The sequence below is a fragment of the Hemitrygon akajei genome, chromosome 25 (genome assembly GCF_048418815.1).
Source record: "Hemitrygon akajei chromosome 25, sHemAka1.3, whole genome shotgun sequence".
NCBI lineage: Eukaryota > Metazoa > Chordata > Chondrichthyes > Myliobatiformes > Dasyatidae > Hemitrygon > Hemitrygon akajei.
Window position 1 is genome coordinate 22,912,280 of NC_133148.1, and position 25,649 is coordinate 22,937,928.

General features: G+C 55.1%; 1 protein-coding gene across 2 annotated transcripts; it reads left to right on the plus strand.

The window, feature by feature from the left end:
• Window positions 1-83: 83 nt before the first annotated feature.
• On the plus strand, window positions 84-23,071 carry LOC140716439 (protein BANP-like). Of its 2 annotated transcripts, none has more exons than XM_073029175.1 (5): window positions 84-494; window positions 7,770-7,879; window positions 12,977-13,089; window positions 16,090-16,277; window positions 21,830-23,071. In XM_073029175.1, the coding sequence occupies exons 2-5, from the start codon at window positions 7,813-7,815 to the stop codon at window positions 22,056-22,058; spliced, it is 597 nt and encodes a 198-aa protein (XP_072885276.1). In that variant the 5' UTR covers window positions 84-494; window positions 7,770-7,812; the 3' UTR covers window positions 22,059-23,071. The 2 variants fall into 2 exon arrangements, with proteins under 2 accessions (XP_072885276.1, XP_072885277.1); XM_073029176.1 differs by having other exon boundaries at window positions 100-174.
• The last annotated feature ends 2,578 nt before the right edge of the window (window positions 23,072-25,649 follow it).

The following is a 25,649-nucleotide window of genomic DNA, read 5'->3' on the forward strand; positions in this document are numbered from 1 at the left end:
CCCACAGGCAGCAATCCATTGGTTCGTCAGATAAGCGAGGCTGCAGCCATTGGTTGGGTTCGGGCAGCGGGGGCATACCGCCAACCAATTAGAAGTAAGACTGTCGACGCCATCTTTGTTGGGGGCAGACAGGGGTACTCAGTGTACAACAAAGGTGGAGTGAAGCCGCTGATGGTAATGACCAATTTTCAGCCAGCATTTTATCTCTAGAGTTCTCTACCGAACACAGGTACTCAAAGAAAACACTGAGAAGGTATTCCGCCGGCAGACTGAGCAGCAAGACTACTTCCAAGGGCCGGTTTCGTTTCTTCCTTCGCCGGGCGGCCTCGCAACCTCCCGTGCTCTCCAACGGTTACGGCCGCATCCTCTGTCAGTCATAGGCGTCGACCAATGGAAGGGCGCGAGTAGGCCACCCTGATTGGACGCCGGCGCGGAGAGCGGGTTTGGGTCCCGCCCCCTGTCGTCTGAGCTTCTCACCTGCGACTGACGGACAGGTCGGTGGGCGGCTCCTGCGGGAGACGAGAGCTCGCGAGACTTGAGATTTTGACTCGCATGCGGGGTGGGGTGGGGTGGGGGGGGGGGGGAAGAAGAGATGGTCACGTGGAAGAAAGAGGGGTACCCTCACTTTATTAGAGGAATGGAGTGGAGGTGTGGAGGCGGTGTTGTAGCTTTAAATGATGTGGAGGGGGATGTGCCTTTAAATGGTGTGGAGGGGGTGTTTTCCCTTTAATGAGGGTATGGAGGGGGTATTTACTTTTTAATGGGGCTTTTGGAGAGAGGGGCATGGATGGGGTGGGAAGGGCATAAGCCCGTCTTTAATGGGTTCGTGGAATGGGAAGTGGGGTGCACTCCTGGATGTGGAGGAGGAATGTGTGTGCCCCCCCAATCGCAGGGAGCCAAGGGAGAGATGCACCCCCTTTGAATGCCCAAACCCCCCCCCCCATTTTTTGAAGTACTGTTGATGTCTGTATCCCTGGGTTTTTTTAAAAATAAATTTTATTTAATTGCATTTTTAAGTGATTACAAGTATGGAAAAAAAAGTATATATCCCTTTCCCCCCTCCCCTTAACCCCTCCCCCCTAACTTCCCTATATAAGAAAAGAAAAATTAAGAAAGAAAAAATCCCTGTTTCTTAATCCCTGGGTTTTTGATGATAAATCACAGCAGCTCCATCATTAGGGGTTGGAATCAGGCCAGTATCGTGGCACTGCGGAGTATGGGAGCCTGAATTCCCAGCAGTATATTCCGGACACATTCCACCTCATCCTCCTGCATTCCAGGTAGCAGCAGAGCATGTGCTGATCCAGAAACCTGCCAAGTACAGTCTGCTCCTGTGCCCTGGGCCTTGAGCTCCACATACCCACCGCTCCTGGTGAATTCCTTCTCCTGACGCCCTGCCAAACTTTAATCAAAACCCACGTCCCCCGTCTGTAGGCCTATTGTAATCCATTGTCGGCTTGTACCTAGAAATTGGCGTTGGGAGGCTGAGACCATTGCCAGAGCACTGAGGACTGTTAAGGAAGGGTGGTAATCATCTGGGAGCAGATCAGAGAAAGTTTGATGGAGCAACAAATGGTATAGGTGGTTGGACTCCCGAAAAAGCGTCAGACAAACTGGGCTTGTGTAACCTGACTGAATTTTGAAGATTAGCTTTACTTGTCACATGAGTGAAATGGGTTGTTCAGACCAATAGAATCTGAGGATATGCCCGCTCACGTGCCCACCTGTACGCCCACTCAAATACCCGCCCGCTACCTCTAACCCGCATGTCTTTGGAACATGGAAGGAAACCCATGATGTCACGGGGAGAATGTACAGATGAAATTGGTACATTATTGCCACATGTACTGCTAGGATACAGTGAAAATCTCGTCTTGTGTACCGTTCGGATGATTACCCAGTGCAGAAAAACAAAGTAAAACTGAATGCAGAATAAAGTGGAGCAGCTATAGAGAAAGTGTAGTGCAAGGTCATAACAGGGTAGATTGTGAGGTCGAGAGTCCATCTTATCATAGCAGGGAACCGTTTCATAGTCTTATGACAAGTAGGCTGTTTCTTCTTGAGAGTAAATCTAGAATCTGTTTAAATATAAAAATAAAGTGGTCACCCGTTTAAAGGTTAATTTTATTGTCAAAGTCTGCATGTACAGTTCAACTCTGATATCCGTCTTCTCCAGATAGCCAGAAAATACAGAAAAGGCCACGGGAGAAGATATCAACCCCCCCCCCCCCACCTCCCCCTCCCAGCAAGAAAAGGAAAAAGAAACCAAACTCGGAAATCCAGAACCCCCCCCCCCACTCCCTCCCTCGCACACACAAACCAACAGGAAGATCAGATTGCAAGCCCTGCCCCTCCCTCGCACACAAACACCAACAGGAAGATCAGATCCCAAACCCTGTCCCTCCCTCGCACACAAACACCAACAGGAAGATCAGATCCCAAACCCTGCCCCTCCCTCGCACACAAACACCAACAGGAAGATCAGATCCCAAACCCTGCCCCTCCCTCGCACAAGAACCAACACCCCAGCCCGGCGATCAGCAACACGAAGGAAAGCTGTGTAAACCGCAGCCCCATAATCACATAAATCTCAGAGTTTCACAATTCACAGTAGGGATGAGAGTTATTTCTTTTGGAGGGTGGGGCAGGTCTTCTCAAAAGCTGATGGGAGCAGTGTGTGGGAGTGCTTGCAAGGAAGATGGGGGGTGGTGAAAGGGGGTGAACAGGATTGTACGGTCCAGGTGAAAATGGCCGGGAGTGGACTGAACTGAACCGTTTCCCAGCAGAATTGACCCAGTGAGCATTTTCTGCACCATGCTTCCCCCCACCCCGCCGGGTGTTAGCAGATCCTTAAAATCAGAGACTGGAAATGTACGTGTTTACTCCGAATCTGTATAACCATGTGGCCCCTAGCAGACATACTCCATCCTTCTTGTACGAGAAGGAGAGCTTCGCCTGATCGCCAGCTGTACCCGCACAACGCCCTTTCCAGTCTGTGTATCCCTGCCTGCCATTCAGAATTGAAACGCAGAGGGTTCTGGGAATGTGGAGCAAAACAGGAAATGTTGCAAATGCAGCGAGGGAGCGAGCACGCTGGTCACCTTGTTCAATTTTCAGGTGTCTGGGCTCCTCCTGTTCGCTCCTGACTGCCCCTCAACGGTGGGCGGATTGGCATCTCCGGACTGCTTTGGTCCGGGTGGGACAGGTTTTCCGTGCCAGTCCTCGCCAACCCGATTTTCTGCCTGCTCTCAGACCACATCCCCCCAAGTCCCTCTCATCCACGTGCCTAGCCGCACCAGTCTTAAACATTTCAACTGTAATGACAAAGTTTGTAGGATGATTTTCATGCCAGGCCAAATCCGAAAGATCGGGTACATCCAAACCAAGGCGGCGGGGTCCAAGCCCCAGAGTGGATCGCGGTGACTGGACTCTGTGCTCGGACGATGATTTAGGCACCAGGCCAGGTTGAAAAGGTCGGGGCATCGGGGCCGGAGGCGAGGGTTGGGCCGGTTCAGTTCGCTGCTCTGTGAGGTTTACCCAACTCTGCGCTGAACTGGGGACTGACTCAAGCTATTGCTGGAGTTTATTATTATTTACATGATTTGTCTTTTTCCTGCACATTGGGTGCTTGACCATCTTTTTCTCTTGGTTCCTTCGGGTCCCTTTGTTCTGCAGCTGCCTGCGAGGAGACCAATCTCCAGGTTGTACTTTGATAATAAACGTGTGTTGGACTGAACCACATTCACCATTTCCGCTGGCAGTCCATCCCACACTCACCTCACCCTCCGTGAAGGCATCCCCCCCTCAGACTCCCCTTAAATATTTCCCCTTTGACCCTCCACTGACCTCTGTCTCAAGTCTCACCCAGCCTGCGTGCGTTCACCCATCGCTTAGGTGAAGATGCTGTCCATTAGAGAGTTCCGGGATTCGGGCACAGCTGGTGGGTAGGGAAGGAATCCTGGAAATGGAGCGAGTCCAGCGGGTCCTGCCCCTGAGGTCAAGGGCGACCAATGTCCGACATGGCAGACGTTCAGTAATACCCCACGAAAATGTGCGTCTGTGCTTTTTTGAATGCTTTCTTTACCTGGAAAGAGAATCCCAGGACTACCAGGGGTACAGTTACGGCGAACGCACGTAGCCTTTTCCACCTCAGTTTGGCTGAGTCTGGAGGTCAGGGTGAAAGGTAAAATATTCAGCGGAGGGGGAACTTCTTCGCTCAGAGTTTCCGGATAGGAGTGGTAGGTGCAGGCTGAATTGCAGCACTGAAGAGAACCACAGAACAGTACAGCACAGACACAGGCCCTTTGGCCCTTCTTGGCTGTGCCGAACCATTTTTCTGCCTAGTCCCACTGACCTGCACCTGGACCATATCCCTCCATACCCCTCTCATCCATATACCTGTCCAAGCTTTTCTTCAATGTTAAAAGTGAGCCCGCATTCACCACTTCATCTGGCAGCTCATTCCACACTCCCACCACTCTCTGTGTGAAGAAGCCCCCCCCCCCCCAATGTTCCCTTTAAACTTTTCCCCCTTAACCTTTAACCCAAGTCCTCTGGTCTTTTTTCTCCCCTAGCCTCAGTGGGAAAAGCCTGCTTGCAATTCACTCTATCTATACCCATTATAATTTTATATACCTCTATCAAATCTCCCCTCATTCTTTTATGCTCCAGGGAATAAAGTCCTAACCTATTCAACCTTTCTCTGTAGCTCAGTTTCTCAAGTTTGGATGAGAGAAAAGGGATGTGATCTTGGAGCAGGTAGATGGAACTAGACAGAACATCTGTCTGTGTGGTGTAGAACCCCACTCCCTGTACTGTGCGTGACGAAATGCTCCGTAAGGATGGTGAAGTGCTCCTCAGTGCAGGTGACAATCATATACCAACACCAATTTCTGTGTTGTACATGGTGAACCCTGAAATCTGCTGCCCCCAGGTTTGTGGGAGGTCGGGTCATTAAGGTGGAGGGAGCTGCAGTATTGTTCAAAGGTCTTGGGCACATATACATGTGTATTTATAAAAATAAGACCTTTGCACAGTACTGTATTTGTCAAGTGTGTAAATCCAGCAGGGAGCAAAGGATGTTGGGAATGGTGAGGGTGGAGGGGTAACTCCACTGTACCCCCCCAGTTCTACCCCTACACCTGCGCACTGGGGAAAGGTGGTTTACCACGCTGACCCGCGTGCCTTTAGGACGTGGGAGGGAACTGGGACCTCAGGAGAAACCAACATGGACGAGCCCGTGATGACGCACAGCCCACCACCAAGGTACACACACAGACAGACAGTGCACCCCTTGGATCAGTGTGTTGGGCCCAGGATAGATCCTCTGACAAGTTGATGCTCAGGAACTTGAAGCTGCTCAACTGCTTTCCACTGCCGTCTCCTCCCCTCCCCGATGAGGACTGGCATGTGTTCCCTCGACCTCGCCGTCCTAAAGTCCACAGTCAGTCCTTTCTCTTGCTGACGATGGCTGCAAGGATATTGTTGCAGCTCCACTCACCTATCTCACTCCCGCACACCTCCTCGCCGCCGCCTGCAATGGTTTACCAGTTTGAGCTGCGTCTAGCCACACAGTCAGGAGTGTAGAGGGAGCAGGGAATAAGCTGCACCTGTATCGAATATCAATACCGATCCGCACTGTCTCCTAATGAGGGAGTTGAGGATCCAGTTGCAGAGGGCCCACCTGCGTTGATCCTATTTGCCTCCATGTCCCTCTACACCTCGCCCACTTAAGTGCCCGGTCTAAGTTGCCTCTTAGGGGTAAGTTCTGATTCCACCACCCCCCTCCCAGGCGGCAGATTTCGTGCGAACCGCAGTAAGTGTAACAAAGAAAGTTACCTCAGAAACTCCTTCCCCCACCTCGAACCTACCCCTCTCGTCTTTGACACCCGAACCCTGGGTAAAAAGTTCTGTTTCTCTACCCTGTCTGCCTCTGATAATCTTACTTACTCAATCAGGTTTATTATCACTGATATGTTGTTTTGCGCCAGCATTGCAGAGTGATATCAGTAAATGTGTGAAGGAAGTGGTGAGGTAGAGTCCAGGGGCTGGTTCATAGTCCGATGGCAATGGGGAAGAAGCTGTTCTTAAAGCCTTCAGGCTCCTGTTCCTCCTCCCTGATGGTAGTACTGAGACGAGGGCATGTCCTGGGTGCTGGGGGTCCTTAATGATGTATGCTGGCTTTCTGAGGCATCGCCTTTCGAACTGAATTTACTTTATTACTTGGGTCCTTCACATACATGAGGAGTAAAAATCTTTACTGTACATCTCTGTCTAGACATGCAATTTGTAGAAGTTTAAAATAAATATTACGTACCACAGGATAGTCAAGATGACATAGAAATACAGTTGCGTCAGCATGAATTGTGCAGTCTGATGGCCTGGTGGAAGAAGCTGTCCCAGAGCCTGTTGGTCCTGGCTTTCATGCTGCGGTACCGTTTCCCGGATGGTGGCAGCTGGAACAGTTTGTGGTTGGGGTGACCCGGCTCCCCAATGATCCTCCGGGCCCTTTTCACACACCTGTCTTTGTAAATGTCCTGAACAGTGGGAACTCACTACAGATGTGCTGGGCTGTCCGCACCGCTCTCTGCAGAGTCCAGCGATTAACAAATGTACAGCTCCCATACCAGGAAGTGATGCAGCCAGTCAGGCTGCTCTCAATTGTGCCCCTGTAGAAAGTTCTTAGGATTTGGAGGCCCACACCAAACTTCTTCAACTGCTTGAGGTGAAGGGTGCTGTTGTGCCTTTTTCACCACTTTTGAAGGTGTCCTCAGAGCTCCGAAGGCTAGTGTCCATGATGGAGCTGGCTGAGTTTGCGTTCCTCTCGTCTGCAGCATTTTTCCCCCGATTGCGTGTATTGGCCCCTCCGTACCAGACAGTGATGCAACCTGTTAAAGTGCTCTTTACGGTAAGGTAATCCCTCAGCCTCTTTCACTCCAGGAGCGGTTCCAGTCCCGTCCAATCTTTCCCCATAACCAAACTCCGCCAGTGGAGGCAACCCTTTGGGGAATCTCCTTTGTGCCCGCCCCATTACAATTCCCTCCTTGTCTACAGTGTGGTGACCAGCACAGCGCTCAATTCTCCCAAGTGAGGGAATTCCAATGATTCACCTCCCTGTGTAAGTGGGGGGGGGGTGTTCGGGAGGAGGAATTTTTCCTCATTCCTCGTCCTGACTGTGACACCCCCCACAGCCACGGAAACATTGTTCCTGCTCCTGCATTTTCCATATTTTCTTCCGGCGTAGGAGGCTATTCGGCCCATTGAGTTCCTGCTGACTCTCGAGGCAATCCAGTTCCCTCATTCATGGGCTGACAGTGCGCTTCCACTCGGGACTTGTGCGCAGTGCTGTGTTCCACACTTCTGCAAGAGAGTTTCAAGCACCGGGGGTGATGCAGAGAGGGTTCACTGGGTCTGTAGCTCGGGGGAAAGGGCCTCCGTCACTGGGAAAGGATGGGCAGGCTGGGCCCACTCTCTTTGGGGGTGTAGGGGAGCGAGAGGGATCTTACCGATTCTGTGGCAAGGCTTGATGGGGGAGATGCTGAACTGGTGTCTCCCCTGCTGGGGGAGGTGGAATTTAGATCCGGGGGGCGGGGAGACACTGTTTCAAGATGGGGGCAGAGATCTCTGTTGGATGGTAGGTCGCTGGATATATTGGAGAGGGATGGGAGCGGGAGAGGGGAAGATGAGACCAGCGTGGTTCTGTGGGGGGGTGGGGAAAGGACGTCTGGAGGAACTGGTTTCCCAGCTTATCTTCGTTCTGTCTGCCGCAGCCTGGATCCCCCTGAGCGGCGAGTCCTGGCTCCCAGCCCCGACATGGCAGAGCAACCGCTCGCAGAGATGGTGGAGATCGCAGTGCGGCAATTCGCATCGGACTCCGACGGTACGTGCTGCCCCCTCCCCCCACCCCGCACAGTCTGGTGGGGCTCCCCTTACCCCACCTTGGCCTGGTGACCCTCAAAACATAGGGTGATGACGCAGCTGCAGAGAGGGGCTGTTGCTTTCAGAGCGCAGGAGGTCCTGAATGGTGAAAGGGGGGGCGAGAGGGTGGTATGTCGGAGGGGGTGGAGTGGCTGCCATCACTGTGGTACGACTCGAGAACGCGGACAGATGGAGCTGCAGAGTTGTGCAACGTACAAACCGGCCCTTCGGCCCATCTCGTCCATGCTCACCCAGTAGCCCCCCGCCCCCTGAGCTCGTCCCATCTGCCTGTATCTTTCCCTGTAACCCTCTATCCATGAGCGTATCAAAATGCCTTGTAAACGTAGTCATTCTATCCTCCTCCACCACTTCTTCCGGCAGCTCGCTCCACCCTGCGTGGAAACCTCTCACCTCGTCTCTAGTTTTAGACTCCCCTACCCTGGATACTGAGACCACCCACCTGATCGACACCCCTCCTGTCCGTTGCTTCGGGGGGAATGAAGTCCCAGTGATAACATTTGGCCTTTCGGTCTGGGTGCACGACAGCGAGGGGAGGAGTGGATCTGGATTATTTATAGGTCTCGTGAGACCATGGATTTGCGCCTTGGAAAGTTTCCAGGGTGCAGGTCTGGGCAGGGTTGTGTGGGAGACCGGCAGTTGCCCAAGCTGCAGGCCTTCCCCTCTCCACGCCACCGATGTTGGCCAAGGGAAGGGCATCAGGACCCATACAGCTTGGCACCAGTGTCGTCGCAGAGCAATGTGTTGTTAAGTGCCTTGCTCAAGGACACAACAAGCTGCCTCGGCTGAGGCTCAAACCAGTGACCTTCAGATCACTAGACCGATGCCTTATCCACTAGGCCACACGCCTACAGATCTGGATTAAATTATAACTTTCAGAAGGGAGTCACAGAACCCGACCACCACAGGCCGAGACCCTTCAGCCCATTGAGTCGGTGCTGACCATCAACCACACCGTTACACCAGTCCAATGCTGACCTCGTTACATTACCCCCCACCGCAGATTCCACCTCCCACCCACACACTGAGCCGTTAACCCACCGACCAGTGCTTCTCTGGGAGGTGGGGGTGAACTGGAGCCCCCAGGGTCACAGGGAGAACGTGCAAACTCCACCCGATCCCGCCAGAGCGGGGGAGGGGATTCCGGAGGGGGGTGGAGAAGGAGATGGTGGCTGCTCCCTGGCATAGGAACAGCACTGCCGTCAGGAAAAGATGTAAAGGTTGTTGCCTCAAACTCTAACCTTTGCCCTCCCCTCAGAGGTTGTCTGAGTTTAGGGTGCATTGCCCCCCCATTAATGAGTTGGTTTGCAGCAAAAGCAGTTTCTGATTTTGTGTTTGTGGAGAGCAGAGTCAGCTCCCCCCATCCCACCCTTGCTTAAAACCGTCAGTGCAAACTTTGTGGGCCAGGTTTCACGTTCCTGGGCAACTTGGCGGCTTCCGAGCTCCCAGACATCTTTTATTAAACGATTATCTGCCATTTATGACAGCCTTCAGCTGATTTAGAAACATCTTATCTGCTGTTGCCCTTTGTACCTTGGATAGCCCGGGAGGACCATATCAGCTGACTCTTCGTTTTTCCACTTTTGCTGAGAAAGGACAAGTGGCCGGCTTTATCTCGCGGCAGAGGGAAGGGCCGTAGACATGCAGAAAGGAGATTAGACAGTGCTGACTGAGCGCTTGGCATGACGGCCGGCGTTTGCTCTGTCAGCCTGTGCTCACGCACACACTGTTACTATACACGATAACAGACCACCACTCTTCCCGATCTTTCCTCACCGTACACAATCCCAACAGACCCCCACCCCTCCTGATCTTTCCCCATCGTACACAGTCCCAATGGACCCCACCCCTTCCCACTCACTCCCACCGTACACAATCCCAATGCACCCCACCCCTTCCCACTCACTCCCACTGTCCACAATCCCAACAAACCCCACCCCTTCCTATTCACTCCCACTGTCCACAATCCCAATGGACCCCACCCCTTCCCATTCACTCCCACTGTCCACAATCCCAATGCACCCCACCCCTTCCCATTCATTCCCACTGTTCACAATCCCAATGGACAACATCCCTTCCCATTCACTCCCACTGTCCACAATCCCAACAGACCCCACCCCTTCCCATTCACTCCCACTGTCCACAATCCCAATGGACCCCACCCCTTCCCATTCACTCCCACCGTACACAATCCCAATGGACCCCACCCCTTCCCACTCACTCCCACCGTATACACTCCCAATGGACCCCACCCCTTCCCATTCACTCCCACCATACAAAATCCCAATGGACCTCACCCCTTCCCATTCACTCCCACTGTCCACAATCCCAACAGACCCCACCCCTTCCCATTCACTCCCACCGTACACAATCCCAATGGACCCCACCCCTTCCCACTCACTCCCACTGTCCACAATCCCAACAAACCCCACCCCTTCCCATTCACTCCCACTGTCCACAATCCCAATGGACAACATCCCTTCCCATTCACTCCCACCATACACAATCCCAACAGACCCCCACCCCTCCTGATCTTTCCCCATCGTACACAGTCCCAATGGACCCCACCCCTTCCCACTCACTCCCACTGTCCACAATCCCAATGGACAACATCCCTTCCCATTCACTCCCACTGTCCACAATCCCAACAGACCCCACCCCTTCCCATTCACTCCCACCGTACACAATCCCAATGGACCCCACCCCTTCCCACTCACTCCCACTGTCCACAATCCCAACAAACCCCACCCCTTCCTATTCACTCCCACTGTCCACAATCCCAATGGACAACATCCCTTCCCATTCACTCCCACCATACACAATCCCAACAGACCCCCACCCCTCCTGATCTTTCCCCATCGTACACAGTCCCAATGGACCCCACCCCTTCCCACTCACTCCCACTGTCCACAATCCCAATGGACAACATCCCTTCCCATTCACTCCCACCATACACAATCCCAACAGACCCCCACCCCTCCTGATCTTTCCCCATCGTACACAGTCCCAATGGACCCCACCCCTTCCCACTCACTCCCACTGTCCACAATCCCAATGGACAACATCCCTTCCCACTCACTCCCACCATACACAATCCCAACAGACCCCCACCCCTCCTGATCTTTCCCCATCATACACAGTCCCAATGGACCACACCCCTTCCCACTCACTCCCACCGTACACAATCCCAATGGACCCCACCCCTTCCCACTCACTCCCACTGTCCACAATCCCAATGGACAACATCCCTTCCCACTCACTCCCACCATACACAATCCCAATGCACCCCACCCCTTCCCATTCACTCCCTCTGTCCACAATCCCAATGGACAACATCCCTTCCCACTCACTCCCACCATACACAATCCCAATGCACCCCACCCCTTCCCATTCACTCCCACCATACACAATCCCAATGCACCCCACCCCTTCCCATTCACTCCCACCGTACACAATCCCAATGGACCCCACCCCTTCCCATTCACTCCCACCGTACACAATCCCAATGGACCCCACCCCTTCCCACTCACTCCCACCGTACACAATCCCAATGCACCCCACCCCTTCCCATTCACTCCCACCGTACACAATCCCAATGGACACACCCCTTCCCATTCACTCCCACTGTACACAATCCCAATGGACCCCACCCCTTCCCATTCACTCCCACCGCACACAATCCCAACAGACCCCACCCCTTCCCATTCACTCCCACCGTACACAATCCCAATGAACCCCACCCCTTCCCATTCACTCCCACCGTAGACAATCCCAATGAACCCCACCCCTTCCCATTCACTCCCACCGTACACAATCCCATGGACACCATCCCTTCCCATTCACTCCCACCGCCCACAATCCCAATGGACCCCACCCCTTCCCATTCACTCCCACCGTACACAATCCCAATGGACCCCACCCCTTCCCATTCACTCCCACCGTACACACTCCCAATGGACCCCACCCCTTCCCATTCACTCCCACCGTACACAATCCCAATGGACCCCACCCCTTCCCATTCACTCCCACCGTACACACTCCCAATGGACCCCACCCCTTCCCATTCACTCCCACCATACACAATCCCAATGGACCCCACCCCTTCCCATTCACTCCCACCGTACACAATCCCAATGGACCCCACCCCTTCCCATTCACTCCCACCGTCCACAATCCCAATGGACAACATCCCTTCCCACTCACTCCCACCATACACAATGCCAATGAACCCCACCCCTTCCCACTCACTCCCACCGTACACAATCCCAATGGACCCCACCCCTTCCCATGCACTCCCACCGTACACAATCCCAATGGACAACATCCCTTCCCACTCACTCCCACCACACACAATCCCAATGCACCCCACCCCTTCCCATTCACTCCCACCGTACACAATCCCAACAGACCCCCACCCTTCCTGATCTTTCCCCACCGTACACAATCCCAATGGATGCCACCCCTTCCCATTCACTCCCACCGTACACAATCCCAATGGACCCCACCCCTTCCCATTCACTCCCACCGTACACAATCCCAACAGACCCCACCCCTTCCCATTCACTCCCACCGTACGCAATCCGAACAGACCCCACCCCTTCCCATTCACTCCCACAGTACACAATCCCAACAGACCCTACCTCTTCCCATTCACTCCCACCGTCCACAATCCCAAACCGACTCCCTCCTGCTGTGCAGATTGCCATTTGATCCCTTCTCTTCCCACTGAACACGACGCTAGTTCCAGACCATTTTCTGTCAGTCCACTTGTCTAGGCTTTTCCCAAATGGATGGTAAAGTCCATCCAGGGAATTTACTGTGGTGTGTTTGTCAGGGTTTGTCTATCTTCATCTTTTATATAATTCCCTATGAAGGATAAATAATCATTTAAAAAATGAAATGAGAGGTTAAAGTACGGATATTGAATAAAATGTGTATAAATCTATAAATCCCAGTATGTATTTGCCTGTACATTGTAAATCCCTGCTGATTTCCCTCAGATCCTGCCTCGACAGTCACCGTCTCCTCTCACCCCCAACAGGTACCCTACAAAGCTCCCACTCAGACGATCGGGACGATGCCAGTCCCAGTGGGAAACGCCGCAGAGTGGAGGTGCCTCAAGCGGAGACCGAGGAAGGAGAGGATAGCATTCAGGTACGGGGACGAGCCATTCCTAAGGGGGGGGCAAGCGTGTGGCTGGCATACGTTCTCCTTAAAGGTCGCTGTTGTGCTCAGGACACCAGGAACGGGCTTGGTGGGGGAATATGTCAAGCACTGGATTTTCTGACCCTTCACGAGAGTCTTGGGGAACAAGACTCCTGATGTGATTTCTGCTTAACTCATCCGAAGCTCCGTCCTGTATCCCAGGGCTCTGTGAATCCCACCGCCGTCACCGTCTCCCTTGTGACCACCCAACCAGCACCCCTGGCTCTGAGAAAAGCTTGCCACCTCTTCCCTGCACTAACCCCGACTCCCAACGTTCCCTTCACACCCAAAACTCTGCGACTGTCCTCCCTCTGCGAATTCCAGAGGTTCACCTTAATAACACCCCCCCCCCCCCAGCATGACCCCTTATTCTGAGATGGTGCCCCCGGTCAGGGGAAACTGTCCAAACCCACCCGCCCCTCGGCCAGATATCCCTCAATATGACCACCCGGGAGGGTTTGCCACGCGTTCTGCTGCTGGCGTCGCACGTCCAGAACGTCGCTGAACACAACAAAACCGAATGCACTGAGCAGCAAGTGCAAAGCCTTGCCCCCTCCCCCCACCCACGCACGTAAACAACCCCCCAACCCCAGGGCAGGCCGTCTCCTTCGGCCTCCAGCGCGCTTCAGTTCGAACAGTCAGGAACAAAGCCTGCGGCGAGAGGTGTTCCTTCCCGCCTTCGGGTCAAAGGTTATGGTGAGCTGGGTACTCCCGGGGTCAAGGTTCACAGTTACTGACACCCCCCCCCCCCCCCCCCAGATGAAGGGGTACATGGAACAGTAGAGGCCTTTCAGCCCGAGATGTTGTGCGGATCGATACCAACCTCCTCCGTGAACAATCGGACTCTCCCTGCACAGTCCGAACCCTCCACTTACCTCCACCTCAGTCCTATTGTTCAGAGTAAACTTATTGCCAAAGTATGATGACGTTACCGTCTACTGCTTTCAGATGCATTTTCTTGCGTGCATTTACAGGGAAGAAAATACCATAGAATTTATAAGGAACTATACATAATGAAAGGCGGGCAAAAGAAGATAAACCGTGCAAACACAAGAATACTGAGAATACCAGTTGTGAGGAAGTCATTGAAAGTGAGTCTGCAGATGGCAGAAACAGTTCGGGGCAGTTGTGAGTGAAGTTACCCATGCTGGTTCAGCAGCCTGACGTTTATCGGGTAATAACTTCCTGAACCTGATGTTGTGGGAGCCAAGGTTCCTGTCGCTCCTGCCTGATGGTGGTAGTGGGAAGAGGGGCATGGTGGAGGTCTTGGTTGGTGAGTTCTGGCCATGCTCCTTGTAAATTGCCGCCGTGGTTTGTAATAGACTGGGTTGTGTTCAGCACCTCCCCTTTCTGAGCACCAGCGTTTCTGCAGGTTCTGATCCAGCCACAGGGTACTCTTCATTGTGCGTCTGTGGAAGGCTGGCAAGGGCTTTGCTGGTGTCTCCATTCTGAGCAAACTTTGAAGAGTGTGGAGACACTGTCGTGTCTTTTAATGGTGCTTGCCTGTCAGCCTTCATCCCCACCCCCCACAGTGCACTGCAGGGCAGCAAACACTCCCTGTGTCAAAGAAAAAACCCTACATATAACCATATATCAATTTACAGCACGGAAACAGGCCATCTCGGCCCTTCTAGTTCATACCGAGTGCTAGTCCCACTGACCTGCACTCAGCCCATAACCCTCTATTCCCTTCCTGTCCATATACCTATACAATTTTTTTTTAAATGACAAAATTGAACCTGCCTCTACCACTTCTACTGGAAGCTCGTTCCACACAGCTACCACTCTCTGAGTAAAGAAATTCCCCTCTCGTGTTACCCTTAAACTTTTGCCCCTTAACTCTCAACTCATGTCCTCTTGTTTGAATCTCCCCTACTCTCAATGGGAAAAGCCTATCCACGTCAACTCTATCTATCCCCCTCATAATTTTAAATACCTCTATCAAGTCCCCCCTCAACCTTCTACGCTCCAAAGAATAAAGACCTAACTTGTTCAACCTTTCCCTGTAACTTAGGTGCTGAAACCCAGGTAACATTCTAATAAATCTCCTCTGTACTCTCTCTATTTTGTTGACATCTTTGCTATAATTCGGTGACCAGAACCGTACACAATACTCCAAACTTGGCCTCACCAATGCCTTGTACAATTTTGACATTATATCCCAACTCCTGAACCCAATGCTCTGATTTATAAAGGCCAGCATACCAAAAGCTTTCTTCACCACCCTATCCACGTGAGATTCCTACCTCTGACATCTCCCCTAAACTTTCCAATGCTTACCTTAACAAGGACGCTCTCTTGCATCGGCCAAGTTCACAGTCAGTGGTGAATCCCAAACACACGTCCGCCCCACCTGGAGTCCTGTGTGCAGTTCTGGTCCCCTGGCTTCATTAAACTGGCAGAGGGTGCAGAAAAGACCAATGGGGACATTACCAGGATTGGAGGGCTGGGACTGTTTTTCCTGGAGCTACAACACCTTATCATGGTTTAAGTATAAAATCACAAGAGCTGTAAAGAGAAAAGTGCCTGCTTCCTGTCGTAAGGGTGCTTAAACCAGAGAGCATGGGTTTGAGGTGAGAGAGAGGAGCTTTAATGGGATCTGATGGATAAATTCCTCAGGCAGTTGTTGGGATCCGGAATGAGCTGCCAGAGGAGGTGGTGGGGGCAGGAACACGGACATTATTTCTGAGACGTCGAGCGGGTGTTAGAATGAGGGGTATGGAATTGATGCAGGCAAGTGCGGTTTGTGTAGACGGGGCACGCTGGTCGGCATAGAGAAGATGGGCTGAAGGGCCTTTCGATGCTCTCTGCCTCACAGTGAAAGGTGACAGACGGACTCTGGGGTCAAAGTTCACAGTGGACTCGGTCTCTCCTCACTCAACTCTGCACCAGTCTCCCTCCCTCTCCGTCCCTCATCTCACTTCTACCCCTCCATCTCGCCTCCCCCAGGCCCTCCTCTACTCTGCCAGCAAGACCCTCTGCCTGCGCCTGGATGCCATCGAGGCCGACTTGAACTCCATGGAGGACAAATGCAAGTGCCTGAGGGCGAAGGTCGACCTGCTGGCCAATCAGAACATGCTGCGGCCGCCAGTGGCCGAGCCGCAGAGGCCGGAGGGGCAGCAGCCGGTTGGCGGCAGGTGGGTGCTGGTGTGAGGGGTGTCGAGGGAGGGAGAGGCGGGGGTGGCAGGAGGTGGGTGCTGGTGTGAGGGAGGGAGAGGTGGGGTGACAGAAGGTGGGTGCTGGTGTGAGGGAGGGAGAGGCGGGGGTGGCAGGAGGTGGGTGCTGGTGTGAGGGAGGGAGAGGCGGGGTGGCAGGAGGTGGGTGCTGGTGTGAGGGGGGTGTCGAGGGAGGGAGAGGTGGGGTGACAGAAGGTGGGTGCTGGTGTGAGGGAGGGAGAGGTGGGGTGGCAGGAGGTGGGTGCTGGTGTGAGGGAGGGAGAGGTGGGGGTGACAGGAGGTGGGTGCTGGTGTGAGGGAGGGAGAGGCGGGGTGGCAGGAGGTGGGTGCTGGTGTGAGGGAGGGAGAGGTGGGGTGACAGAAGGTGGGTGCTGGTGTGAGGGAGGGAGAGGTGGGGTGGCAGGAGGTGGGTGCTGGTGTGAGGGAGGGAGAGGTGGGGTGACAGAAGGTGGGTGCTGGTGTGAGGGAGGGAGAGGTGGGGTGGCAGGAGGTGGGTGCTGGTGTGAGGGAGGGAGAGGTGGGGGTGGCAGGAGGTGGGTGCTGGTGTGAGGGAGGGAGAGGTGGGGTGACAGAAGGTGGGTGCTGGTGTGAGGGAGGGAGAGGTGGGGGTGGCAGGAGGTGGGTGCTGGTGTGAGGGAGGGAGAGGTGGGGTGACAGGAGGTGGGTGCTGGTGTGAGGGAGGGAGAGGTGGGGTGACAGGAGGTGGGTGCTGGTGTGAGGGGCGTCAAGGGAGGGAGAGGTGGGGTGGCAGCAGGTGGGTGCTGGTGTGAGGGAGGGAGAGGTGGGGTGGCAGGAGGTGGGTGCTGGTGTGAGGGAGGGAGAGGCGGGGTGATAGGAGGTGGGTGCTGGTGTGAGGGAGGGAGAGGTGGGGTGGCAGGAGGTGGGTGCTGGTGTGAGGGAGGGAGAGGTGGGGTGGCAGGAGGTGGGTGCTGGTGTGAGGGAGGGAGAGGTGGGGTGGCAGGAGGTGGGTGCTGGTGTGAGGGAGGGAGAGGTGGGGTGACAGGAGGTGGGTGCTGGTGTGAGGGAGGGAGAGGTGGGGTGACAGAAGGTGGGTGCTGGTGTGAGGGAGGGAGAGGTGGGGTGGCAGGAGGTGGGTGCTGGTGTGAGGGAGGGAGAGGTGGGGTGACAGAAGGTGGGTACTGCTGTGAGGGAGGGAGAGGCGGGGTGACAGGACGTGGGTGCTGGTGTGAGGGAGGGAGAGGTGGGGTGGCAGAAGGTGGGTGCTGGTGTGAGGGAGGGAGAGTTGGGGTGTCAGGAGGTGGGTGCTGGTGTGAGGGGAGGGAGAGTTGGGGTGTCAGGAGGTGGGAGCTGGTGTGAGGGAGGGAGAGGTGGGGTGACAGGAGGTGGGTGCTGGTGTGAGGGAGGGAGAGGTGGGGTGACAGGAGGTGGGTGCTGGTGTGAGGGAGGGAGAGGTGGGGGTGACAGGAGGTGGGTGCTGGTGTGAGGGAGGGAGAGGTGGGGTGACAGAAGGTGGGTACTGCTGTGAGGGAGGGAGAGGTGGGGTGACAGGAGGTGGGTGCTGGTGTGAGGGGCGTCAAGGGAGGGAGAGGTGGGGTGTCAGGAGGTGGGTGCTGGTGTGAGGGAGGGAGAGGTGGGGGTGGCAGGAGGTGGGTGCTGGTGTGAGGGAGGGAGAGGTGGGGTGACAGAAGGTGGGTACTGCTGTGAGGGAGGGAGAGGTGGGGTGACAGGAGGTGGGTGCTGGTGTGAGGGGCGTCAAGGGAGGGAGAGGTGGGGGTGGCAGGAGGTGGGTGCTGGTGTGAGGGAGGGAGAGGTGGGGTGGCAGGAGGTGGGTGCTGGTGTGAGGGAGGGAGAGGTGGGGGTGGCAGGAGGTGGGTGCTGGTGTGAGGGAGGGAGAGGTGGGGGTGGCAGGAGGTGGGTGCTGGTGTGAGGGAGGGAGAGGTGGGGTGGCAGGAGGTGGGTGCTGGTGTGAGGGAGGGAGAGGTGGGGTGGCAGGAGGTGGGTGCTGGTGTGAGGGAGGGAGAGGTGGGGTGGCAGGAGGTGGGTGCTGGTGTGAGGGAGGGAGAGGTGGGGTGGCAGGAGGTGGGTGCTGGTGTGTGGGAGGGAGAGGTGGGGTGGCAGGAGGTGGGTGCTGGTGTGAGGGAGGGAGAGGTGGGGTGACAGGAGGTGGGTGCTGGTGTGAGGGAGGGAGAGGTGGGGTGGCAGGAGGTGGGTGCTGGTGTGAGGGAGGGAGAGGTGGGGTGGCAGGAGGTGGGTGCTGGTGTGAGGGAGGGAGAGGTGGGGTGGCAGGAGGTGGGTGCTGGTGTGAGGGAGGGAGAGGTGGGGGTGGCAGGAGGTGGGTGCTGGTGTGAGGGAGGGAGAGGTGGGGTGACAGGAGGTGGGTGCTGGTGTGAGGGAGGGAGAGGTGGGGTGGCAGGAGGTGGGTGCTGGTGTGAGGGAGGGAGAGGTGGGGTGGCAGGAGGTGGGTGCTGGTGTGAGGGGCATCAAGGGAGGGAGAGGTGGGATGACAGGAGGTGGGTACTGCTGTGAGAGAGGGAGAGGTGGGGTGGCAGGATGTGGGTGCTGGTGTGAGGGAGGGAGAGGTGGGGTGGCAGGAGGTGGGTGCTTGTGTGAGGGAGGGAGAGGTGGGGTGGCAGGAGGTGGGTGCTGGTGTGAGGGAGGGAGAGGCGGGGTGGCAGGAGGTGGGTGCTGGTGTGAGGGAGGGAGAGGTGGGGTGGCAGGAGGTGGGTGCTGGTGTGAGGGGCGTCGAGGGAGGGAGAGGTGGGGTGGCAGAAGGTGGGTGCTGGTGTGAGGGAGGGAGAGGTGGGGTGGCAGGAGGTGGGTGCTGGTGTGAGGGGCGTCGAGGGAGGGAGAGGTGGGGTGGCAGGAGGTGGGTGCTGGTGTGAGGGAGGGAGAGGTGGGGTGACAGAAGGTGGGTGCTGGTGTGAGGGGCGTCGAGGGAGGGAGAGGTGGGGTGACAGAAGGTGGGTGCTGGTGTGAGGGAGGGAGAGGTGGGGTGACAGGAGGTGGGTGCTGGTGTGAGGGAGGGAGAGGTGGGGTGACAGAAGGTGGGTGCTGGTGTGAGGGAGGGAGAGGTGGGGTGACAGAAGGTGGGTGCTGGTGTGAGGGGCGTCGAGGGAGGGAGAGGTGGGGTGGCAGAAGGTGGGTGCTGGTGTGAGGGAGGGAGAGGTGGGGTGACAGAAGGTGGGTACTGGTGTGAGGGAGGGAGAGGTGGGGTGACAGAAGGTGCGTGCTGGTGTCGAGGGAGGGAGAGGTGGGGTGGCAGAAGGTGGGTGCTGGTGTGAGAGAGGGAGAGGTGGGGTGGCAGGAGGTGGGTGCTGGTGTGAGGGGCGTCAAGGGAGGGAGAGGCGGGGTGGCAGGAGGTGGGTGCTGGTGCTGGTGTGAGGGAGGGAGAGGTGGGGTGACAGAAGGTGGGTGCTGGTGTGAGGGGCGTCGAGGGAGGGAGAGGTGGGGTGGCAGAAGGTGGGTGCTGGTGTGAGGGAGGGAGAGGTGGGGTGACAAGGTGGGTACTGGTGTGAGGGAGGGAGAGGTGGGGTGACAGAAGGTGGGTACTGGTGTGAGGGAGGGAGAGGTGGGGTGACAGAAGGTGCGTGCTGGTGTCGAGGGAGGGAGAGGTGGGGTGGCAGAAGGTGGGTGCTGGTGTGAGAGAGGGAGAGGTGTGGTGGCAGGAGGTGGGTGCTGGTGTGAGGGGCGTCAAGGGAGGGAGAGGCGGGGTGGCAGGAGGTGGGTGCTGGTGCTGGTGTGAGGGAGGGAGAGGTGGGGTGACAGAAGGTGGGTGCTGGTGTGAGGGGCGTCGAGGGAGGGAGAGGTGGGGTGGCAGAAGGTGGGTGCTGGTGTGAGGGAGGGAGAGGTGGGGTGACAGAAGGTGGGTACTGGTGTGAGGGAGGGAGAGGTGGGGTGACAGAAGGTGGGTGCTGGTGTCGAGGGAGGGAGAGGTGGGGTGGCAGAAGGTGGGTACTGGTGTGAGAGAGGGAGAGGTGGGGTGGCAGAAGGTGGGTGCTGGTGTCGAGGGAGGGAGAGGTGGGGTGGCAGGAGGTGGGTGCTGGTGTGAGGGGCGTCAAGGGAGGGAGAGGCGGGGTGGCAGACGGTGAGGAGGAGTGGGAGAGTTGGGTGTGTGGGGTGGTGTGGGGTTGACGGGCAGGGAAGAAATTGGGGTGTGGGGTTGGGTAGTCATGTCGATGAGATGGGGCTGAGGGTGGGGGCGTATGTAATTCATAGCCAGTTCAGTCCACAACACTTCTTGGGGTGGTGAACCTTCTACCACCTGCTCCCTTCCTCTCTACCCACCCATGAGAATGTAGACCACACGACTGTGAGATATAGGAGCAGAATTAGGCCCTTTGGCCCATCGAGTCTGCTTCTTGTTCCATTGTGGCTGTAGTGTTCTCGTACAGGTGTAAGAACTCTGAACTAAACACCGAGGTAAACCGTAGTCAATGAGGGTACGATTGCAGTAAGAGTAACCGTTTACTGTTCACTCTTCCACATTAACGTATGGTGAAAAGGCATTGCTTCTATGATGTTTCTTAGTGCGTAGAATGAAAACTTTTCTCACGCCGATCCTGCACACACAAGCCCCCTCCTTCCCATTTCTCCAAACCCACAAGACGCGGCAAAACCGGGTGTGACATCATCGCATGCCGCGATACATCATAGACAACGACTTTACTTTCAACAACCGTAACTTTAACTAGAAAATAATTACAAACGAATTACTAAAGCGAAAATGTAATATAAAGCTAAATAAATGCCTTAGGGCAACACAGTGGCTGATACATTTTCCCTCTCAATCCCATTCTCCTCCCTCCTCCCCATAACCTTTACACCCTGGCTAATCAAAAACCTGTCAACCTCTGCTTCAAATATGCCCAATGACTCGACCTCCACAGCCGTCTGTGGCGATGAATTCCTCAGATTCACCCCCCCCCCCCCCGGCTCCTCACGCACCTCCTGCACTCTCTCCTCCCCTCCCCCCCATACCTTGTCCCGTTCTCTCCTCCCCACCCCATTCCTAATCAGATATTCGTCACAGCTTGTCTCCCGCTTCCCCAGTCCCTGACCCCCATCTCTCCGTTTCCACTCTTTCCCAAGGATTTCCCCACTCACAGTCTCCAGTCTCCCCACTTCTCAACATCTCACACCCCCTTCACCCCAACCCCATCTTCTGTGAGCAGCTCAGCCCCACCATCCTGTCCCCTTCCGTTCCCCGCTGCCTTTCACTCCCAGTCTCTCGTCCTCCCTCATCCCATCCGTCTCTTTGCTCAAACCCACCCCCTACCCTCCAGTCCTCAAACCCTGCTCACTCCTCGTCCTCCCACACACTCAAACTTTGCCTGGATGTTGTGATAGTGAGGTTCGAGGTGGGTCCTTTCCCCCATTCTTGAGGGTCCCTGAGGGGAAAAGGACTGGTGGGGAGGGTGAGCTTCTCTTGGATCTAATTTAATTCTGTGTTTCATTTTCTTTTCCCCCCCCATCCCACCCATTCATCTGCCCCACACCTGATCTTTACCCCAAACTAATCCCTCCCCTCCCCTCTTCCCCCCCCCCCCCCACAGCTCAGCCAACGTGCCACAGGAGGCGTCCAGCAAAGCCCTGCAGTCAGAGGAGGAGTTTGAGGGCAACGCTGAGCTGGCGGGGGAGGGGGAGAGGTCGGAGGGGGTGATCCCAGGCATGCGGATTGTGGCGCTTTGCGCGGACGGCCGGGAAGGGGGGGAAGGGCGGCCGGACAGCTCCGTGGCCTTGCTGCCGGACGCCACCAACCTGCTGTACCAGCTCATGTACTGACCGCTTGCCCTCGCTCCTCCTCCCACCCCCCCCCCCAGTGCGAGGCCGCAGGACCCCCTCACCCTCACACTCGGCTGGGCGCCTGTCTCTGAACACAGTCTGATCCCAGGTCCGATGTTTCCGCCCTCTCCGAACTGTTCTCCACACCCACCTCCCCAAGACCACCATCCTGGGCCTCTTCCTTCTTCTCCTCCACACGCCTCTGCACCCTCCTCCCCCTCCCCTTTCCCCTCCAGCTCTGTAATCTGTCTGATGCCCCCCTCCTCTCACATTGAGCGGCTGGCCCAGGTAAAGCAGAGTGTCCGAGAAAATTGGAGTGAGCTGTCACCCTGTACCCCTCCCCAATCCAAGAAAGAGACCTGAAATTGAGGGTCTATTTCTGTGCGAGGGGATAATTCACCCTTCCACGTTCCTGCCTTCCCATTTGACCCCACCATGTCTGCGCCACCTTTCCTCTCTCCCTCCATTCCCCTGACATCTGGAGGGCGGGAGAGAATTCTTGACCTTCGCTCCTCTCTGGGGGAAGGGGTTTCTCCCCCATCTCTGTCCCAAGTGGCCCCTTCATTCCCTGGATCTGGGCACTGTCAAGGAGATCACCCTAAGAATTTGTTCTGTCTGGGGAAGTTATTCCTCAGGAGTCTTTGCTGCCCTCCCTACAAGTCTGCCCCTCATTGAGTCAGAGGGCCAGTGCGCCCCCTGTTGAGTGGGAAGACCAGAGCGCCTCTCGTTGAGTGCGAAGACCAGAGTGCCCCCTGTTGAGTCGGAGGACCATACCGCCCTCTGCTGAGTCAGAAGGTCAGACCAGTACACAATATTCCATGGAGAGTCTCTGTGGTGCCCTGTATTATTGGCGTAAGAGGCCCTTCCTCCTGCACTCCCTCTGCCACGTCTATGCTTCTTTGGGTAGGGAGACTAGACCTTTACGTGATATTCCAGGCGCGGTCTCACCAGGACACTGTTCAACTGGAGCGAAATGTCGCTGAAATCTCTTTCAATAAAGGCTGATGCACCTACCTTCTTAACCACTTGTTGCCCCCCGCACGTTACCCTCGATCACTCCACCCGGGCGTTGGGGAGGTGAGGGTGTTTGCACCCCTTCCAGGTCCAAGGCTTGTCGAAGCGAGGTAACGTTGTGTTCACTCCTGGTCGCCTCATTATAGGAAGGACGCGGAAACTGTAGAGAAGGCGAGGAAGGGATTTACTGGGTTTAGAGAGCTTGTCATATGCGGAAAGGTTGGGCTTTTCCTCTTTGGAATGAAGGGGGGTGAGAGGTTTGTAAGATTATGAGAAGCACAGGTACAGTGGGTATTCGGTACACTTTAACCGTGGTGGCAATGGCCAATGCTGGGGGCATTCTGTTAGGATGAATGGAGCCAAGTTTAGGGGAGATGTCAGAGGTGGGCTTTTTACACAGAGGGTGGTGGGTGTGTGGAGTGCACTGGTGGTTCAGGCAGATGAATTAAGGACATTTAAAAAACTTCTAGATAGGCTCAAGAGTGAAAGGAAGATGGAGATTGATTGGCTGTGTAGGAGGAAAGATCAGACAGTGTGGAGTTTGGGACAGCACAGCATTGTGGGCCAAAGGGCCTGTTCTGTGTTGCTTTGTGTAACCTGATACCATCTCTGGGCCCAGATTGTTTGAGACACAAGCCTGCGCTGGTCCACAGTAAAGTAATGCCGTGATTTTGGCTCAGACACCCTCCAGAGACTATTACCCATCCCAATACTTCCGAGTGTTGCCCTGGCTGCCTCGTTGCAGAGCAAGAGGGAAGCGGGAAGCTACTTGCGCCGGAAATTTGAATGAAAACACTGAGCTGGCCGGGCAGCGGGGGGAGAGAAACAGAGTCAATGTTTCTGGAGGTGAGGGATGGAACAGGTCCTCTGTTGGTGACAAGGGGAAGGGTCAGAAAGAACCGAGGGAAGTTGGTGGCGAGGTGGAGGCAGGAGAGACTGAGTGACCCGAGGTGTGGAGCGTGGGGAGGAGGCTTCTTCACTGCAGCTCCTCTGAAGCAAATGGAAATGGTAGGAAGCAGGTAAAAGAACAAAGCTGAAAGTGTGCGATATAATCTCCGGTATTGAGCACAGGAAATGGGATGTCATACTGAAGTTATATAAGACGTTAGTGAGGCTGAATTGGGAGTTTTGTGGACACGTTTAGTCACCTACCTGATGTAAATAAGGCTGAAGAAGTACAAGGATGTTGCCAGGACTGGAGCAGCTGATTTATCAGGGAAGATGGAATAGGTTAGTACTTTCTTCCTTGGAATGCAGGAGATTGAGAGGGGATTTGATAGAGGTATACAAAGTTATGAGGGCTGTAGATAAGGTAAGTGCAAGCAGGCTTTTTCCACAGAGCTTGGGTGGGACTACAACCAGAGGTCATGGGTTAAGGGTGAAAGATGAAACGCTTAAGGGGAACACGAGGGAAAACTTCTTCACCCAGAGTGCGGAACGAGCTGCTATCACAAGTGGTGCAAGTAAGCTGGATTTCAACATTTAAGAAAAGTTTGGATGGGTACATGGATGCAGGGGTGTGGAGGTCAATGGGAGTAGGCGGCTTAAATGGTTCAGTATGGATTAGATGGGCTGAAAGGCCTGTTTCTGAGCTGTACTTTTTGATGACTCTAAGCTGGTCCGTTAGCATGGAGGTTAGTGTAATGCCAGTGACTCTGGTTCAGTTCCCGCGTCAACTTTCTCCCTGTGACCGCGTGGGTTTTCTGCAGGTGCTCCACATTCATAAGTCGTACAGGTTATTAGGTTAAGTGGGAGTAATTGGGCATTGTCAACTCGTTGGGCTGGGAGGGCCTGTTACCCTGCTGTATCTCTAAATGACAGCAAAGCCAAACACTGCACATTCTGGAAATCTGAAATAAAAACCGCTCTGACAAAAGCGCCCGTGGAGAGAAAATTGGAGATGGTGGATTGAGTTGGTGATCTTCCGTCAGAGGTAGGAAAATGTCGAAAGTAAATGAATTATGGTTTTTTTAAAGTTGCACTGAAGGAGAAAGATAAACAGCGGGTCAGTAACAAGATGGGGGACACAAGAGACTGAATGGTGCAAGTGGGAGGTGGTGCCTTCTGGCAGAAGGTGGGGGACATTGCAGGCAATCTATTTAAAGAATAGGATTCCAGGATTTAGATCTGCCTATCCGCTAACCTCTGCCGAAGTTCTTTGTGCTTCCGACTATTCAGCCAGCCACTGTGTCTTAATTTGCGCAAGGTCTCAGTGGCCAACGCCTCACCCAACACACTGGGGTGACCAGCTAACAAGCGTAAAATAAAAGGTTGTGGTAGTTTCTATATCGTTTTGTCCCGTTCCTTTGGATTCATCAGCTGAGTGGAGAGGGGGAGCCTGCTGCGTGGGCAACAGCTTGCTCTCCCTGTTGTACTGCCCAGGCCTGACTAGCGGAGGGTCCTGGATAGTTGGTTGTGTACAATGAAATTCAAATAACCCTTTGGCATCTGGCTCCCCGGATGCTGATTTTCGTCCCCTCCTCCCGCTCCCTAAGACCCTGGTTCCGCGTTGGAGCGTTATCCATAGCCAGAGAAGTTGATAACAGGGAGCAGAGGTTCAGTGATGGTGGGACTGGG